We start from the raw sequence: 21590 nt of genomic DNA on the forward strand, positions 1-21590 counted from the left end.
CTGGCAGTGCAGTAGATTAAAGCTCTTAGCTGTTAATGAGCTACTTTGCATAGTCAAGGGTTTAAAGTTTGATTCTTTCATAGGATCCTAGGTTGGTAGTATGCTATTGGCCCTAGGGCCTATATAAGCCTCGCCAAAAACGTACCCTGGCTTTCGCCACCCAAAAAAATTATTTTCCAGTGCCCCTGTCAAGCAGAACCACAGATGTGATCCCTGGGGTGAATTTCCTATTTTCCATCCAATCATCAAGATAGCTCTGTTTGACATAGGTTGTCTATTCCAGAGTATGGGAAGTGTCTGAGACAGGAATCTATCCATCCAGCATATTCTGTTTATTGTGGTGACAAGGTTTAGGTCCCTAGAGCATGTAGCTTGAAGGGATTGGGATTTCTTTAAGTTGAGCATGTCCAGCAGCTCTGGGTTTGACATAGCTTTGTATGTTAGGCAGAGATCGCCTCTGAGTAGGCGATATGTGATGGAGTAAAGCTGGAGTTTTTTGAGACGGTATGCTTAGGGCATTTGTTTGAGGTCAGTAATCCTCTTTGTGAGGTATTTCTGTGGCCTTTCCAGTTGTTGTAGATGTCTTGTGAGGTATATACCAAAAGGGGTGTTGTACTCTATAATGGGTCTAATGAGTGATGAGTAGAGGGGAACAATGACCTCTTTTTTTCTGGATGAGAAACCTTTTGCGATGAGGTGTGCCATGTAGAAGGATTTCCTGACCACTGTAGTGATGTGATTATCAAAGGAGAGACTACTGTCCACCTGTGTCCCAAGGTCTCTTATCACACTTTCAGTGTTAAGTAGACTACCGCCTATGTGGTAGTTTATGGGTACAGAGTTTTTACCAAAGGGGATGACAATGCACTTTTTGGCATTGAGCTTGAGGTCATGGCTTTGACACCAGGCATCTGTCTCAGTGAGGGCCTTTTGTAGGATGTCCACATCATTAGGAGTTTTGATTATGGCTCCTAGTTTGCAGTCATCTGCGAACTTAGTTAGCCCAAGACCTTCTGTGTTAGCCTGTACTTCAGAGAAGTAGATACCAAACAGGAGAGGACCCAGGACTGAACCCTGTGGTACTCCACTTGTCTGAAGTCTGATTTGGAGTCTGATACTTTCACAGTGTGGGTTCTGTCAATAAACCAGTTGGCAACTCATCTGGGATGGTGTTGAATGCCTTGGCGAGATCTAGATAGGCTGTGTGAACCACCTTACCCTCATCTATGGCTTTGGTGACTGCTTCAAAGAAGTCTTTCAGGTTTAGGAGACATGATCTGCCTTTTACAAACCCAAACTGTGTGGGGTCCGGAGTATGGAGATCTCCAATGTCTTTGTTTACGAGTTCCATGATGATACGTTCCATGGCCTTGCAGACCAGGCTTGTCAGGCTAATGGGGCGGTAGTTCCTGGAGTCTGTTATGGCTCCCCCTTTGTGGAGTGGGATAACTGTCTCAGTGCACCATTCAGTGGGCACAAAGCCTGAGGTGAGGTTATGACTGAACATGGCCAGTTCATTCTGTAGTTTGTGTAGAAGGCAACCTGGGATGTTGTCAGGTCCCACGGATGCTGTGTTCTTGGCTTTGGAGAGTGAGGTTTTTACCTGGTGCAGCCATGATTTCAGGAACGTTGCATTCTTCCAGTATAGAGATGGGCCCTTTAGGGGGTGAGAGGGGGGTAAAGTTAGCACTGAACCTATCTGCCAGGATGTTGGCAATAGTTGTTTCTGTATATTTAGTGCCATTGTGCTGTAACTCAGAGCATATCTGAGTGTTTCCATTGAGACTCTTGACATAGCTATAGAATGCTTTGTGGTTATCTTTAGAATTAGCAGCAATTTTTTTTCATAACTAGCTTTGGGGATTTTATGAGGGATCTCAGCCTCTTACTCTATATACCCACTCTATATACCTGTGTGACTTTGAGTAAATCGTTTATCCAGACAGTGCTCCTGGATGTATTTTCTAAGGAATAACTATGACACACTGGTGCAGTGGTTAGCACTGTTGCCTGACAGCAAGAGTTCCTCCAGTTCAATTCCCAGCTGGGGAGTTCTCTCTGCAGAGTCTACACTTCCTCCCTGTATTCACATGGGTTTTCTCTGGATGTCTCAAGTTTTGCCCCACATTCCAAGAACAAGTTGAAGGTAGATTGTTCACTCTAAACTGGCCATAGTTGTGACTGTGGATGTGAGTGTGTGGTATGGAAGAGCAGTCATGGCAGGGCTAGGAACCTGGTGGTGTGAATTCTGGCTCTAGATGATTTTTACTGCTGACACCCAGATCCATTGTGCAAAAATGAGAAAAGGGGTTGTGGATGGATAGATGGATGGATGGATGGATGGATGAATGGATGGATGGATGGAAGGAAGGAATAGCTAATTAACCCTAGCACTAGACCCCCCCCCCATACTGTCCATAAGGACAAGGCTCTCTATTCGTCCCTACCAGCCAATCAGTAAAACAGCTCACTTTACGTATTCAGGGATGTCCAAAGGGCAGTTTCAGGTGTACTCTCCAGTCCAACTGGTGAATCTGGGCATTTTGAGGCAATGTTACAACTGCCTCATGTACACATACAACCCTCTTCTCCTACCACCAAACACCAATATATGCGAGAGATGCAATTATACAGCCAAACTGGAGGCAAAGTTCTCTCAACCCAAGACTGGAATTGACAGTCAAGAGGAGAAGGGAAATACTTGCAACACACCACCAGTCTCACATAGACCTACTAAACCAACACCGGCATATGACACACATAAATACACGAAAACATACTTGGAGGCTCTAAATAAAAATCTGCAAAAGCAACAGAGTCCTCCAAAGCAGACATCCAAGCAACCTCTGCACCCCATCACAAACCATGAAACATACTTTGCATAATCAGTGTGCCACGCAATCACAACCCTTAAGGCAAAATAATATACCCAACACACTAGTAATAGGCGACTCTATAGTCAGGCACACTGATGTCCCATTAACTAGGCTGGACAAGGAGAAGGTTACAGTTAGCTGCCTGTAAGGCACCAGGATCTGCCACATAACGCAAGCACACAGGTTGCTCCAGAACAAGTACAAATACGACTCTGTCATTGTCCATGTTGGTGTGAATGACCTGAGATGTAACTCCCTGGACTACATGAAAAGAGACATGGAAGAGCTCTCTGATCATGTAGCCCAGGCTGGTATGACCCTGACCCTGAATAGCATCCTGCCCTCACCAAGAATGATGGCACAGTATAAAGAAAAAATGATCAATTTCAACAATTGGCTAAGTTTCTAGTGTCATTCAAAGGGGATCCAGTATCTGTCTGCCTGGGATGACATGCTCGACAAGCCACGTTGCTTCGCAAGAGATGGCTTGCACCTGTCACACTTAGGCTTTCAAATACTGGGCAAGGCTTTTGCCGCCCCCATAGTGCCTTTTTTAGGCAAGGCTCAAAAGACAAACCCACCACCGTAAATAGCACAAGTAACCAAAACTTAAGGTAATGCTACTCAACACCAGAAGTCTAAACCTCAAAATGCATGCACTCGAGGCACTCCTCAGTATGGAGAACATCCATATCTGTGCAGTAACAGAAACCTGGTTTAAGGCTCCAGAGAGCACCCCAGCACTACTAGGCTATAACTCATACCATACTTTTCAGCCACAGAACCCGAACCGAAACACCAAAGGGTGGGGTTTATCCATATTCATCGATCTGAGGAAGACAACAGTCGAAAGTGCTTATTGGATATCTTCAAGGGACAGTTTTGAGCTTTTTTATTTTTCATTTTATTTTCAAGTCGAAGTTTTATTCGTATTAAAGGACTACATTTTTATTGGAACACTTGTGGATTTCGTTGATTGGCCATTCTTGGGTGGATTTTCTGTCTTTTTTCTGCCAACACCTCCAGGTTAGTGGCACAGCACGATGCCTCAGAGATCATCCATGTGCAACTAACAATGGGCAAAACTGCAATTCAAATTGTAGCTTGCTACAGATCAACTCCATGACCCAGGACTCCCATTCTGCATTTCTGGAGACACTGGAAAATATGAAGGTCCTACCAAACACCCATATATTGGGTGTTTTCAATTACCCAAACATTAACTGGGAGAACTACTCAAGTACTAACTCCCTTGCCCAAAGCTTCCTAGAATGTATAAACTTGAATGCCCTGGATCAACTGGTCAACACCCCCATCAGAGGTGACAACATATTGGACCTGGTCATCACCAACATGGGTGACTGGAGTTCCACACTCCCTCGCTGGTTAGATCAGACCATAGACTAATCACTCTGGATATCCACATTCCGCCCCCACCCCCAATCAAGGAAACCATTGTGAAAAACTTTTCAAAAGCAAACTTCTCATTACTTAAGACCGAGGTGGAAAGGTTCACATCCCCCATGCTAAAGGACAATGCTGTCCAAGCTGCTGAATCCCTTACAGAGGCACTCTATGAGCACCTGCAAGAATGCATGGATCGTGCTATCCCAAGCAAAATCAAGACTCACTCCTCCAAGAAAAGCAAACCAGTCTGGTGGACCTCTGCCATAAACAAGCTGTACAATAGAAGGAGAAAACTAGTACAGAAAAGAGTAAAATCCCAAGAAGGAAAGACATCCCTGATCAGTATCAGCAGGAAACTACGATCCCTCATAAAATCATCCAAGGCTAGCTTCAAAAGAAAAATTGCCAAGGACTCCAAAGATAACCACAAAGCGTTCTTTAGCTATGTCAAGAACCTAAGTGGAAACTCTCAGATCTGCTCTGAGTTAGTGCAGAATGGATGAACCAGAATGGCTTCAGTGGTGAAAAAACGATCCACTAGGCATATAATATGTAACAAAGCAATTTTATTAACAACACACAGAGAAAAAATTAAATAAATAAATAAATGAATAATATTAATCCAAATGAGTCAAATCCAAGCACTTTTGTCTCCTGTGTTGGAGACTTTTTCAAGAACAGATCATGCCCAACAACTGAAAAAACTTTTATACCATCATTAATTAAGTTTCAAAACAAAAGCACCAATCATTTTCTGTTTTCACTAATTGAATCCTTTGGTGTAGGGTGTGATAATTAAAGGTATAACACAATGAAATGTGCAATAAAATATGCAGTTTTACCATGAGTCATGAGTCAAACCAACACAAATAGTAAAAAAAAAAAAAGTGTGTGTGTATATCATTTGTTCATTTTAATGCACAAATGGCATACACATACACACGTTTTATTTATTTATTTATTTTTTTTACTATTTGTTTTGAAACTTAATTAATGATGGTATAAATGTTTTTCCTCTGTGTGTTGTTAATAAATTGCTTTGTTACATATTATACACCTAGTGGATCCTTTTTTCACCAGTGAAGCCATTCTGGTTCATCTGTTTTGCAGCTTTTTGTTTGTATAGTTTAGTGCAGAATGGCACAAAATACACTGAACTGACTGATATTGCCAACATTCTGGCAGACAAGTTTAGTGCAAACTTTATCACCCTCTCACCCCCTAAAAGGCCTATAACCATACCAGAAGAATGTAGAGCCCCAGCAATCACTGACACACAGGTTAAAACAGCCCTATCCAAAGCCAAAAACACAGCTTCAATGGGACCGGACGGTGTCCCAGGCTGTGTCTTACACAAGCTCCAAAATTAACTAACCCCTCACCTAAACACACTGTTCAAACTCAGCCTCTCTACAGGCTATGTACCCATAGACTGGCGCACAGCAACAGTTATCCCGCTCCACAAAGGTGAAGCCCCAACAGACCCCGGGAACTATCGCCTATAAGCCTGACTAGCCTGGTCTGCAAGGCTATGGAGCACATCATCATGGAACTCATTAACAGAGACATTGGGAACCTCCAAACATTGGACCCTACCCAGTTTGGCTTTGTTAAGGGCAGATCATGCCTCCTAAACCTGGTGGACTTCTTTGAGACAGTTACCAAGGCTTTAGATGAGGGAAAGGAGGTCCACACAACCTACCTAGACCTTGCAAAGGCTTTCAACACCATTCCCCCTTCTGGTATTATAGACAAGCTCACCAGCCTGAACATAAACCCCTATGTCACAAGATGGGTTGCCAGCTGGTTCACGGATAGAACTCACATGGTGAGAGTTGAAGGCTCTAGGTCCGACTCTGAACCGGTTACAAGTGGTGTCCCCCAGGGCTCAGTCTTGGGACCCTTCCTGTTTGATATATACTTCTCAGAGGTACGGCCAAGCACAGGAGGAGGACTATGGCTGACCAAGTTCGGAGAAGACTGCAAACTGTACTCAGTTGCATACCACTTACTCAGAGGTGATCTCTGCCTGACATACAAGGCCATGTCCAACCCAGAACTGATGGACATGCTCCATCTAAAAAAAAAAAAAAGAAAGAAAAATCCCAGAGAGCCACATACTGTAGGGATCTAAACCTCACCACAACGATAAATAGAACGTGCTGGAGGGCTAGATTCCAATCCCAGAGACTCCCCCATGCTTTGGAACAGGATTCCAATCTACATTAGGCAGAGCCCCTCATTAACACTCTTCAAGAGAAACCTTGAAGAGTGGATGGGAAACAGAAAATTTACCCCGGGGATCACTGCAGTGGCTCTGCTGAACAGAGGCACAGGGAACTAATGGCTCTGCTGGACAGAGGCACAGGGAACTAATCTAAGGGGGCGGTGAAAGCCAACACATTCTGGCTAGGCTTATAGATGCCCTCTGGCAGATAGCCTAGTACTTACCTATGAACCTATGAAGGATGGATGAACTATGACACCAATGTCTTGTATCACTGAAATTTACCTTAACTGAATTTTCTTTATACTGGAGGTGGATAGCTGGAGGCATCAGCTAATCATCACATGGTAGTTTTCTGTAATCCATTACTGAAGGTGGAGGCAGCAGCAGCAGTAATTATCCTGAAGTGCGTGTGCACACAAACACACACACATACAGATACACACACAGCTACACACAGATATACACACACACACACACACACACACACACACACACACACACACACACACACACACATATACACACACACACACACACACACACACACAACACACACACACACACACACACACACACACACACACACACACACACACACACACATACAGATACACACACACACACACACACACACACACACACACACACACACACACACACAAAACACACACACACACCCCTACCTATACACCTGAAAAAACACAAATCTCTACCTCTGCCCCTGCTGTCAACAATGAAACTCCTCTACCCTCAAATCTCTACATTTCTGCCATGTTAATAATTTCATTCAAGTCAACATGCTTTATGGTCATTTCAAAATCTCCCAATATAATAAATCTGCTCAGTTAATTTGTGCAAAGTTAAAAATCATATTTCCCATTCAGTTGCTTCAGTTTACATCTAGCTGAACCCGTACATGTGTGATGATGGAAGACCTCCTGATGATTTTGAAGAAAGTACTTGCTCTTGTGCCTTGTACCTGTGAGTCTGTAGGGTAGTGCAGCATTTTTTAAGGTCATAGATAATTTTTTTAAAGGTAGCAGACCATTTTTTTTTCACAGCAAAGCAGGGTCTCCCCAACCAACACAGGGCACTAAGCAGCTGCCTAGGTCAGCTTTTACTGGATCTGGTCAGGAAAGGTGCAGTTGCACCACCATGCCTGACAACATTGCTCTCCTTGAAAGGCAGATTTTGGGAATGTACAACAAGCATACCTATAATATTGCCTGGGAAGACTTCCTGCTAGACATGCTAGTCAGACATGTCAGTATGCATAGGAAGTCTGCAGCCTGATGGTCTCACTCTGTGAGCATCACATATGCTTTCAGTTGCATCCCAATTACCACAGGGTGACAAAAACAGCAGCCGTGACTGTTGTTTCATTTCCAAGCCCAAAGGAGCTCCTGGCCTGTGGTCCTGGAAATGTGGCATCATTACCTCTGTGGAACTGTATAAAGAAACACGGAGCAGAAAAATATTTCTGGAGTATACTGAGTTCTTAATTTCACTTTTACCAGAACATAATTATCATCTCTCTATGTCTGCGTGAATTTTTACTGGGTAGTCAGGTCTTCTTCTGCCTCCTAAAAAATACTGGTTGACTGGCTACACTAAGGTGTCTATACACATTTTACTTACTTTTCTCTGTGTACTGAGTCATGGTTGCAAGGCATCCAAGAAGGACCAGTTCACTTGCCCAATTAACAAATAAATCAAATAAAAAAATTAAAAATAAAAACTCTTGAATTTTTTGTCATTTGCAACCACTGTATTTCATTTGTAACTTCATGGCATGGGCAAGATTATATGCCAGTGTGCCAACTAAGTTCACTAGTTTTAAATGAAAATTTTTTAGTTCTTTAAAAGTAATCATGATATACTGAGGTCTGCTTTTATAAACTCTTATCCATACCTGGAAACTGATGCATCTGTGCCAGTAAGTGTCTGTGACAAACTCCTTAAGCAGTGTGATGTTATCTGTCTTTGTCTGCAAAGTGCAAGTCAGATGGAGGGATTCATTCAGGTAGTTGAGGTGGATGCAGGCTTTTGTATCACCATCTGCTGGTATTTCTCTTGGAAATATTGCTAGGAAGTGTCTAAAAGTAAAGAAATGGAAATATGTAATTATTGACATGAACAAGACATACATAGCAAATATTAATCCCATATGTAAGACGATATGGAAAAAACTATTTGTGTCAACATCTTTCATAAATTCATATCCTCAAGCAATTTTTCTGCATGTATTGCTTGGCCAGAATTTACCGTAATGTCACAGGGATTGCTTCTTTCACCAATTTCATGTAGGCAACACTCTCACCAACATGATGAAGGGCAAAAATAAGTTACCATGACACCAAATTATGATGAGAACCCAACAAGGTCAGTGTTTTATTCTTCTGACTTGAAACATGGTGTTGTTTGAGAGGCCTAGAGTGTGCAAAAATGCCTATTTATACTCAGAACTGTGAAATACTGAAAAGGCTTTTGGAAGCCAAATAACAATATAAAGACGGTCTTTAGGCAGCAAAACCTCTTTGATTTTGCTCTGATGCATTTATATTCAACTAATACAAACAAATGCAAAACCAGATTAAGTCCAGACTAAAGTGAGGAAGTATAAGTTTATGAGTGGTATACAGTTCCTGACAATGCAATAACTCAACTGTATTGTACAACCCTCTGTGACATGATTTAATCTTACAAGAAACAAAGCCAAGAGAGACAGAGAAGGCACAGTTAAATGAGTTACAGAGAAGGTACAGTTAGATGAGTTAAGTCAGCACTTGCATATTTCATTAATGCATTAGGTAACAATTAATCATTTATGTAGTTTTTGACAAATAAGCAAAACTATACAACTTTTTTAAAACCCCTTTGTCTAATTTAATGACGTAATTGAAATGCACCTCACTTTATGATTAAGTTATTGCTACATACATTTAAAATTGCTTTTCCTCATAATGACTACAACATTCTGCTCTATTTCCTCAATCTTTAAATCCTACCTGTACAGTCTTGTTATTTAGGAAAACTTCTGCCACTTCTAAACATCATTCTTTCCTTAGTTAAAAAATTCACTTCACTTATTTCTCTACAGTCTAGATACTAACTTAACATGACAGGTGGATGGTGTTATTGCATTTTAATCAACTAATTTATAAGCCACTCAAATAATTTGACTGCTTCTGGGTGTAAACCACCCTGTACCTACCATTACATTGGTGACAATGATTATACAGGCTTAAACAACTCCATTTCTGCCTTTGGGCCTCATAATCTGCAGATTATTAGTTGACCACTACCAGCCACAGTATTCTATGCATTTATTTGCTCATTTGATAACTGCTAGGTGAACTGGGCCTTCCTAGATGGCCCAAGCCACAAGGATAAGGGTAAATGCAAACATTTATACAATTTAGTATAGCCAATCTGCCAACATGTTTTAAAGGGTGGAAGACAATGGTAGTACATGTGGAAAACTCACAAAGACACAGGCAAAATACCACACAGACTGAAACTGCAAGTTGTACTAAACCCTCACATGCAGAGACATGAATACTTTTTCTTTTTTTTTTCATTTTTCGTCTTTGAATCTTATGTTTACCTGATTTTTCTTTTTATAAAAATTGTAGTACCATCCTAATTACATTTAACTGTACATTGTATCCCTAACTCAGTTCTTGAGGACTCTATGCAATAAAAAGTTGTAGCAGTTGACTTGCACTATTGACTTCAGGACTTATCAAAAAGAGTATGTTGTAATTTGTAACTGCTGGGACTGGCTAAGTTTTGAAGTCACAGCTCTGCCGTGTAACTGATTGTATAATAATAATGTGAATGATCTTCTCTACTGCACTGCAAATTTCATGATTTTTTCAGTATTTCCTTTATATCATTGAGGGTGGAAGTCACTAAATAATAACAGACATTTGAATTTCAGACTATATATCCTTCAGAAAATTAGTAACACAAAACATTTATTCTATCAAATTTCTAAGTTTACAAGAACAATCTTTAAAATTTGGGGGCCTTTGCCCCTTCCCCCACATTATTTTTGGCTTTGCCCAGATTTCTTTGCTTAAGAGGTTGAGAGGTATATTTCCCACAATGCTGTAAGGTATCTCTATAACTGCTTCCTTCCTAGTTCCTAATTTCTTGCCTACTTCTTCACACCATCCCTTCCTAATTCACCATCACTTCCAGTTTCTTGGTATGGTAGAACAATATTAATTTCTGAACTTAGTATATTCCTTTTCAGTGGCACTCAGGCTTTATCTTTCTTTAGTACATATTACTGAATTCATATTTTTCATACCAAACATTCTCTTGTATGTCTTCAGAATTCTATGTTCTTTGGTTATATTTCCATTCTTGGTCACACTGATATATTCTCAGTAGGATTCACTTTATAATATTGAAATACTGAAATCTCAGATTTCAGTATCTTGAGACTATAAAGCCGAACATTCACAATATAGAAACCCCAAAAGCACAAAATTTTAAATCGTGACTTTTAAATACACCCTCCACCACACAAGCAAACATACATACACCTTCCTCCCCACACTACAATAAACCAACAAAACGCACACAAACACAACAGCACAAATACACAAACAAGGCCTACATATAAGAAGGGGGGCAAGCCCCCCTGCACCCCCCCATGTGGGGGCTGTGCCCCCACACCTTATATATACTAACTCCGAGGTTGCACTAAAAAAGACAAAGACACTAAACCCACCACTACATATTCCATATTCCCCTTGCACACACATCACAAACAGACAAACACCACCACCCTCAACACTTACACATTCACACTCTTACCTACCTACCCTAACTTACACCTAAAACTTCCCAACACACTCACATACACTCAAATCCCTACCCAAAACCATTAAAATACAGCACTTACCTGAATCTACAGCTATATCCACAGAATGACAGGCAAACCATATCCCACAGCACACCGCACCTTACAAACACAGCAAATCCCATGTAGCGCACTACCACAACTGCGGATTTGACACTTCAAATTCGATCAAGTGCAGTTTTGCTCAGCTGCACTTTCGGCACTTTTGTCTTGAGATACTGAAATTCGAGATTTCAGTATTTTGAGATAGTAAAGTGCTTCCCCTCAGTATTGCAAATCAAGTTTCAAACCGCATTCTCTGCTTAAAGATTATTTTTTTTATCCCAATATCTCTCAAACTCCAAATTAACAGTTTTAGGTAGATTATAAACACATGGTAGATAATCCTCTTCTCTGCAAATATCCACTCACTACCGCAGATCTACAATTATGTTTTCCCTTGCCTATCACTACTGGAGCCCCTCTTGCAATCAGTATTAACACTCACCTTTTCCTTTTTTCCTAATATTCTGCTGAATGCCCACTTTGAAATCCTTTTTTTTGTCAAGCTCAAATTCTCATTTGTACCCAGATATGCTTCCAGTATCATTGTTATTTGCACCATACACCTCTTAATATAACTCTTATATACTCTGTTTTTCCCTATACCTGTAATGCTATTTACATTCCATGATAGCATTGTCTGAGTAGATATTATAGCAATAACCCACGCCTGGGTGTAATGTTATTTCCATCGTTATGGTTTGGTCCCAAGGCTTAAGCCCTGGACCAAACAAAAAAAGCCAGTGGGTGGGTACATTTAGCATTACCCACCCAAGTGTGGTTATGCTTACATTATATTACACGATAAAAAAGAAGGTTCGTTACTTTCTTAAATACGGCAATAATGCCATAATGTGCCCGTCTCTTCCTTCCGCAGATGTCATTCCATGGTGCGGAACTATGTACTGATACGCCCGCTCAGCTCAGTGTTGTGTGTGTCATTCGAGAAGCAAGATCTCCGTTGTTTTATGATTATAGTTAAATGAGTTAAGTTATGATTGTTTCAAAATACAAAGCAACAGACATCTCCGTTTATTTGTAAGCATCTCCTAATGTTTTATTCATAATGGTCTTTAACACACTAAAAAGCAAGACCTTGCTTGTTCAATCTTTTTTACACACAGCTTGCTTAAATTAACATAACTAGATGAAGCTTTAAAATAAGCAACGGAGATCTCCGGAGATATGCTAATTCTATCTCTGGCCATGTTAAACCCATTTAACATAGCGGTATTAGTAAGCTTGTGTATGATAGAAAGTTTCTACTCCTACCTATTATGCATGACAGTGCTTCAGAATTCATATTTCCAACTTTTATCACATGCACATTTTTTGGCAGATCTCTTCTGTCCTTCTCATCTCCGTTTGAATATATGTCACGTCTCAAGACTTTTGCTTCCATGAGAACACTCAAATAAAAAAAAAAATACATTTTCATACCCCACCCCATTTTAACAGAGAACAAGCACACAAAATGTGCAGTTTTAGACCATGTTTACCCCCCCAGACTTGAGCAATTGACCCAATTAAACAGGTGCAACCGCAGACATTACATAATATAAAATTATGGTTATCTGTGCTAAAGTCATGGTGTAGCCTAGGTTCCCACTCACACTAATTGCTCTCTGTTCTGTTCTTATCTCTACCTCATCCAGATATGAAAAAAATGGTTACTTTCAGTCAACATTCACTTTTAGCCCTAAGAAAAAGGGTGCATTAGTCACCTTTAAATAAATAAACTAAACTGTGCATTGTTGTATTAAATGTATTAAAGTACTAAGGCTGCTGGGGAGGAAAGTACTTGTATAAATGATTGACTTCCCACATTTTAAAACTTAATTTGTTTTTCTCTGAACTCATTGCCAATACATTTAAATGCTAATTGCACTGTACTTTATACAATTCACTCAGCAGGCAGTGTTCAGACCTCTCATTATTAATTGCTTTTCCTCTCCAAGTAAAAGCAGTAACTTACTTTGCAGATGCAGGAAGGAATCATCGCAATTTCATTTAGAACACACTAGTGAGTCCTCCCATGATTAATTGTCTGAACCTGTAGACTTCTTATGTGGTAATGGAAAAATAGCTAACGACTTTACAAATACAAGAAAAACAAGCATTTCCTAAGCCATTCCCCATTTTTTCTTACTTTTCAAATATATTTGCTTAAAAACTCTTGCCTATAGCTTAAATATATAAAGCAAGAGAAACTATCTTAGTTTAACATATACTTTGTTCAATGCAATTTAACATCTTCCATACCAGTAGCCCAAGTATGAATAGCATTATATTAACTTTCTAGCTTTTCCTACCTTGTTACAGTGTAAAGCCTGGATACCGTACAACTAATAAAAAGTACTTGCTAGCTTTACTGTCTTTGACATATACAGCAGTCACAGATAATACATCTCCACCTCATATTTTATTTGTATTTTGATACATTAGGAATAATATTTTGATTGTCCTGTATTGTAATGGCTTGTAAATTTGACATACACCATGAAGAGAAGAATATCATAAGTTATATGAGTTCTATGGAATATGTATGGCTATGTTACTGCAGAAGTGCATTTAGAAATAGGCAGTTCAGAATACTTACTAATATGTTTCAACTGCTTTCTCTTGGCCAGATTTGGAGCTTATACACAATGTGCCCCATCAGTTATCAAATCCTGCTGTGGAATACCAGTGCAGTTGGTTATTTGCACTTTCATAAAATTAATGTAGTAGATTCCTTACAGTTTCTCTGGTGTACCAAAATTGTCTGCATATGCTTTGTCTTCTAACTACTATTTATTTTATTTTATTTTACATTTGTTAACCAGGAAATTCCGACTGGATCAGGTCCATTTCCAATAGAGGCCCGGGGAGAAAAGCTCTGACATCGAGTTATACAAATACAGTACATCCAGCATAATACACTAAACAGGTTACATCATGTATGTTGAGCATAGTAATATAACAGGAAATTAGTAAGAAACACTCCAGGTAATCTAGAACATAGGTATAAAGACAATATCAGTTATAGTGCATCTAGCATACTACACAGAACAGGTTACATCATGTATGCTGTGCATAGTAATTTAACAAGAAGTTAATAAAAACACTCCAGGTAAAAGAAGATATAGGACATAGGTAAAAGACAATGAAGTAAAATTCTAAATTTTAGAGTGCTTATTCAGATACCACTCTTCCAGGGGATCAGAGATCCAGTATGTAATCAGAGGGCAGCTTGGGAGTTAGTAGCAGTGTGGGTAGGGTTATGTGATATAAGGGCATAACCAGGTACTGAGAAGATGTGATATGAGGGAGTTTTTGAATATGGATGTGGAGGGGGCAGTGGTCACAGATAGGGGAAGAGAGTTCCAATTTCTGGCAATGCTGTGGAAGTAGAGCACTTTCCCTGCCTTGTTGTTAGCCTTGGTGATGGAGAGAAGAGATTTTTCACTAGATCTTAGGTGCTGGTTTGCAGTGTAGACAGTAAGTAGGTTGGATAATGAGGGGGGTTTTCAGGATATTTGAGAATATTGTAGGCTGTGCTCAGCTGGTTATAGTTAAGTAGCTGTGGTAGCTGAAGACATTTAAATTCTTTTAGTGCAGTACAGTGATGGGTTCTATAGACTGAGTTAGTAGCAGACTTTGCTATTTTATTGTAGCAGGATTCTAGCTTGTCTAGGTCAATTTGTCTGACTTGGGTAAAGATTGGTGCTGCATATAATAGAGTTGAGAGGAGGTGGGTTTGTGCAAGAGAAACTCTTGCTTTTTGTGAGAGAAAGGACTTATGTCTATATAGGGACCCTAGCTTTTTGTGTACTAGTTTTATGGTATGTGAGATGTGAACATCAACATGGATATTATTGTCTATTTCAATGCCCAGAAGTTTGGTGTGGTTAGAAGGGGAGATGATGGTGCCGTCCTTAGATGTTATGGTAAAAGAGAGGGAGGTTTTTGATCTGTTAGGGGTAAGTAGTAACCGTTTTGTCTTTTTGGGATTTAGAATCAGTTGGATAACTGATATCCATTTTTCTACTGAGTTAAGGTATCCTGAGTGAGTTTATGTAGGGTGGTGGGGGATGAGGTGGAGTAGATCAGGGTTGAATCATCCACATGTTGTATGAGTGTTGCATGTTGTGTAGAGCTGTTGAGGTTATTTGTGAAAATAGAGAAAAATAGTGGGCCCAGTACAGAGTCCTGTGGGACTCCTATGGGGGTTGGAAGTTGTGGAGACAGAGTTCCTTTCCACTGGACTGATTGTTGCCTGTCAGATAGGTAACTTCTGGACGTGGCTATAGTAGAGGAGGTGAAGAATAATGATGTCACTGAGTCTAGTAGAATGGAGTGAGAGACCATATCAGGTGCTTTTGAGAGGTCAACAAAAATGGCTGATACATATTTCTTATCATTCCTGTGAAGGTTTATATGATTATTGAAGGATTGAAGGGCTGTAGTGGTGCTGTGATGTGGACGGAAACCATGTTGTGTGGTTGATAGTAGGTTGAGTGTGCTGAGAAATGTCATCACTTTTAAGTGTATGCATTTCTCAGTAATTTTGGATGGGGGCAAAGGATGGCAAGGGGTTGGTAGCGGGAGAATTCGTAGGAGTTACCTCCTTTGTGGAGAGGGATGATGTGAGATACTTTCCAGAGTTTGAGTATGTAGGGTTCTAGTATGGAACAGTTGATTAGGAAGAAGACAGGATATGATAGGGAGTCACTAGGCATTTTTAGGTATGCAGCAGGTATGGTGTCAGCTGCCAATGTGGTTGGCTTTAGTTTTTGGAGGAGTTTTTTGATAGTTGAGGTGGGCACTGGTGACGGGCTGAAAGACATGGTGATGTGTGGTGGGTTTGGTTGTGACTAAGGTAGATTATTTTTGATTATTTGTCTGGACAGGGCTAATATAGACTCTGTAAAATGGCTATTAAATTGAGAAGCTATGTCTAGGGTATTGTTAATAGAGCTGGGTGCTGGAGTAGTGATTTTGCCTGGCTTAAGTAGGGAATTTATGGCATGCCAGAATTTTTGAGGATTATTTGAATATTTGCTTTGGGCGCTAAGATAATAGTTTTGTTTGTTTATTTTTTATTCTGCCTTGGCCTTGTTTCTAAGCTGTATATAGCACTGCCTAGAGCTACGGATTTTGTCAGTTTTCCAGATTTTCCAAGCTTTGTCTCTGGCTTTTAGTAAGGCTCTAGTGTCCCTACATAGCCAGGGTGCATAGTTGGCTTTATCTCTGATCTTTCTACTAGGGGCTAGACTGTTAAGGATATTAGAGAAGGTAGTATTAAAGTAGTCTACTGCCTGGTCTAAGTCAAGTGTCCATAGTGGTTTCCAGTTGCAGTGGCTTAGGACAGTATTTAGGTCTTGTGGGGTAAGGTTACTGTTGTCTCGTATGAGTTTGTAGACTACTGATTTAGGGTGATTGGAATGTTTGTGGAATAGGAAGGTGGGGAGATGATCACTTAGGTCATCTGGGAGACAGCCTACTGAGTAGTTTTGTTTGTGATAGTTGGTTAGTGTCCAGTCCAGTATGGATTCTTTCATTGTTTTCTTATCTATTCTTGTTGGTTCTTCAATTAGTTGAGAGAACCCATATAGATTGATATGTGTAGAGGGGCTGCTGGAGTTACAGGCTGCCCAGTCAGTGTTAAGGCCTCCTAGTAGGATTGTTCCCTGAGGTAGATTGTCCTTTGTCCAGTGTAGGATGTCTTCTATCATGTGTGAATTGTTGGCTGGAGGTATGTAGCATCATATTATATTGATCTTCTTGTTGTTTCCTATGGATAGGACAGAGAATAGGACTTCAACATTTTGAAATGTCGGTGGTGTGGTGTGCAGGAGCTGGAGGTCAAGGATGTTTTTATAGAGAATGGCTACTCCTCCTTTCCTCTTTGTTCTATCAGATCTAAGTGTATTGTACCCTGGGGGAAGAAAGTCTTCATCTTGGATACTGAGTTAAGCCAGCTCTCTGTGATGGTGTGTACATCAGGGTTATAGTGGGGTATGAATGCATGCAGGTGTGTTTGCTTGTTGATAATGCTTATGTTGAGATTTAGGATCAGCAGGTCAGATGTTTGTCTGGCTGAGAGGGGACCTGGATTTGGGTGAGTGTCACCAGAGGCTAGCAGAGTTTGTAGTAGTGTTAGTATATGCTTCTTAATATTAACTGTATGTGAGCTTGGTCTATGTGTGCTTTTCTTAGAGTGGTGAGATAGTGTCATTTTTGGTAGTGAGTAATATGTAGTTGTAAGATTTATGATTGTGGGGCAGATGTAGAAGTATGAGTGGGTTTGAGAGGGTGAGCTAGTGTGGGTAGTGTGATGGGGTAACTGTGCAGTGGTTGGTCTGTTTGTAAGGAAGTTAGGAAGGTTAGCACTAGTAGAGCTAGTGTTAGGGATGTGAGTGTTGGTAACACATTACTAGTTTGGGTGATAAGAACAACTAGGATTCCTGGTTGGTTGTGTGTAAAGGTGGAGTTGTGTTGTCTGGGAATGTATTGTTGGGTGTGGGATCAGTGTGGGAGGGAGGTAGGATGAGTGGGATGGGCTACTGGTTGGGGAATTGGTCAGGTGATTAAGGGTTAGAATAAAAGTAGTAGAAGTAGTGGGGACGGGTGAAAATAGGGGGCAGGGAGCTGGGCCAGCTAGACTGCGATTATGGAGAAAGCAATCAGTCAAGCCCCTTGGTATTAGTTAGCTACAGGATGTGCTGTAAAAGGAAATGTAAATAACTAGTCACAATGTTTAAAACATAACTGTTAAGGACCACATCTGCTAATAGCACGCATTGTAAATATCCAATCACCTATGCAGATTTGTCTTGTAGGTATCCTTATTAAAAAATGTTATTCTTGGCTTGCAATAACTGTAGGGAGAAACCAGACCGTAGCAGTGGTTTTATCTGGCAATGTTGCAGTAGCTGGGGGGGGGGGGCCCGAGCTGCGATGATGCAGGTAGACCAAGTGTGTTGTAAAAAAAGAGATAACAAGTGATGTTAGGAATATGGCTAGTAATTACGAAGTGCACAACACCTCAGTTACTGTAAAGTAAGAGGAGTGAGTGTAAGCTGACTCAATGTGGATGTGTGTTGTTAGGAGAGGTACAAAGGAACCTAGAGAGGCTGTAAGGGGACCTGTGGTGTCTGCAGAGTGAGCGTGCAATGACCAAGTCAAATAGAAGTTCAACAGATGATAAACGTACAGACTGCTGACCTCAGTGCTTGTAATGGATTTGATAACAGGTAGAAATTATATTATAGTAACAGTAAAACACATACTTATGCAGTCAACTTTTCTCAAAATAGCGCAGTAGGCAATTACTGCTTAGAACACATCTGAGGATAACCTAGAACACATGCTTATGCAGGCTGAAATATTAAGTAATGCAGAATAAAACAGATCAATAGAGGCAAAGAATCTTGCCAGTTGTCAACAGGGCGCAAGAATTTCTGTGTCTGGCAACTTTGAACACTGCTTTGGTAAATGGAATATGTGCAGTTGCAGCTTCTACAAATAGCTAGGGAAAGGATACTGTAGGCAAGTACACAAAACAGTCAAAACCAGTTAAGGAACATTACATTACACAAGTCTCCAACAAAAACCCATTGTAAGCATAACAGCATATTTAACAGCAAACAGTGTATGTAGTAAAACAGTTACTATTTCAGTTAGTCCCTTGAAAAAACATTCAAAACCAGTTAAGAAGCATCACTTAACACAAGTCTCCAGCCAAATTCCTTGTAAGCATAACAACATGTTTAACAGCAAATGGTTTATGCAGTAAAAGCAGTCCCAGCTTCAATTAGTCCCTTAGATTATTGTGAGCATAACAGCATACGTAACAGAAAACAGTTTCTGTAGTAAAAGCAATCACTACTTCAGTTAGATCCCTAGACTACACAAAGTTAGCTAAGTACTTCAGTTGGAAAGCATAAACATGCCTGTTAACCCAGGTGCACCACAAACATTTGAGAAGAACTTAAGCACTTGCAGGCACGCATACTGAAAAGGGTCTGGGGAAGCTTCCTCACCACAAGCAGGCCAACAGTTGCTCTTGAGAAGCATCATGTTCATCCAGTCTTCCCTCATTTAAGCCTTTGACTTCTGCAGTATTTTCAGCTCAGCTAAACATCTATTTAAAAACTTTTATTGTTTCCATTCTTTTGTCATTTGACAGTATATATTCCTCCTGCATCTCATATATTTTAAATGCCTCTGACTGCATTTGATTTAGTTTTCCCTTTAAATTACTGGACGCTACCTCCTGCACTAAAGCTGAAATGTGAACATCTTTTTGCTGAACATCTGCAACATCCTTCACAAGAGCCTTTCATTCACATTTTCTTATCAGTCTTCTCCTTTCTCCATATGTCTTCTGTGCTGGCATCCAGTCAATGTAGTTACCAGACATTAACTGAATTCTATGTAAACTGATAGATTTTGAGTTGTTATAACATTTCCTCAGTTTTCCCACTAGACGTGCTCTAATATTACTGTTCAGTATGCAACCATCGTGGGTATGAGTTAGAATACTGAAAGCACATCAAGAGAGTAAACAAACTATGGTGATGGGTGAAGAATGATGTACTCAGAGCTATGGACAAGGGTTGAGGAATAGGCAAAATGGTGAAATGACAAGCAGTCTACTATGGCTACACAGCAATGTAAGGTTAACAATTAGGATAAAGATAAGCCCTACAAGGGGTGGAAAGTTGGGGGCAGTGGTGGATGTTAGTAAATAGGTAAAAAAAAGATGGGTATGGCAGGAAAGAAAAGAGATGAAATGGAATTAACAGAAATGATTAAGAAGGAAAACAAGGGATTTTTTTTATGTACACTGCAGAGTGAAAAAAGAGAGGGATAGACCAGGTTTGGTCATGATGAGAGTGAGAGTACAGAAGTGTGTGGAAAAAACATGGGTACTGAAAGAGTACATAGCTTCAGTCTTTACAAAAGAAAGCAAGAGGAGAGGGCCATGCCGTGGGGAAAACAAGACAGAACAGAAGAACAGTGAGTAGACACCAGGATACAAATAAACAGAGAATGAAATATTTGCCCTTAGGGAGGATAAACAAAAGGACTCCATCGCTATCTCCCTGATCCCTCAGAAATCTCACTCCTTTGTCATCAAATGTGCTGACAGAGATCTTCAACAGGCCATGTGCCATTTGAGAAATATAAAAGGACTGGATGACAAGTGTACCATTTTTGTACAAAAAGGAACATAAAAAATCTGGGAACTATGGCCCTTTTATTTTAACAACAGTAACAAGGAAATTCATACAAAGAATCTTCAATGGATGACTAGTATCATTTCTAGATGATAGATGGAAAACAACAACTATCATGGTTTCAATGCCAGAAGGAGCTGTCAGTCAAAGCTGATACATTCTGTCATTGGGTTAAAGCTGAAAATTACAAGGAAGTACCATAAAATGTCAGTTACCTCAGCAAGAGCTTTGTCTCAGTCCCCCAAAGGCAGGGGAGAAGAGTTGGGGTTAAGACCAAGCCTATGGCACTGGACTGCTGCATACTTGAATAGTAAGTCACAAAGGTCTGTGGTGAAAGGGGTCATACCTGAAACTGGAAAGTGGTTAATGGACTACTGTATGGGGTTTTTGTTTAGTAGTCTTAAGGCTGTATTCATTTATTATCTGTTAACCTAGTAGGTGGGCTGGCCTGTTGACGCTTTTCAGCCATAATCTAGATTCAAACAACAATAAAGACAGGAGTTAAATGCAGAAGTTTATATGAGAAGAACATAGCAAATACATACATTATGCATGCAGGCAAAACACAATGGAAATGCAAAAAAAAAAAACGAATAAACATATAGTGAAACTTAACTTACACCATATACAGGAAGGGATTTATGGGAATTAAGATTATAATGCAAAAATGGTACTTGCAACATATAAAGTACATACAATATATAAAAGATATGTACAAAAGACTGACATTATGTCAGTTCTGTGAAAGATGTATGGCTATGTTAGTGCAGAAATGTATTAAAAAAAAAAAGAATAATTAACGACGGTCCCTAAAACATTTGCATATGGCTTCATTATAAACATGGTCTCTTAGAATATTTTTGAAATCTTCAAGGGTATTTTGAGACTTGACCTGTAGTGGTAGTTTAATCCACATAATGGGATCTTATTTA

General features: G+C 40.1%; 1 protein-coding gene across 1 annotated transcript in view; it reads right to left on the reverse strand.

The window, feature by feature from the left end:
* Positions 1 to 21590, reverse strand: part of LOC122808674 (alpha-2-macroglobulin-like) — a 1311252-nt gene that overhangs the window by 1137405 nt on the left and 152257 nt on the right. The window contains exon 2 of the mRNA XM_044079652.1: positions 8426 to 8609. Within this exon, the coding sequence (XP_043935587.1) occupies positions 8426 to 8609 (184 nt within the window). The remainder of the gene's footprint in view (positions 1 to 8425; positions 8610 to 21590) is intronic.

This window comes from Protopterus annectens, chromosome 8.part0 (genome assembly GCF_019279795.1).
Source record: "Protopterus annectens isolate FY-2018-M chromosome 8.part0, PAN1.0, whole genome shotgun sequence".
In the NCBI taxonomy this organism is placed as follows: Eukaryota; Metazoa; Chordata; order Ceratodontiformes; family Protopteridae; genus Protopterus; species Protopterus annectens.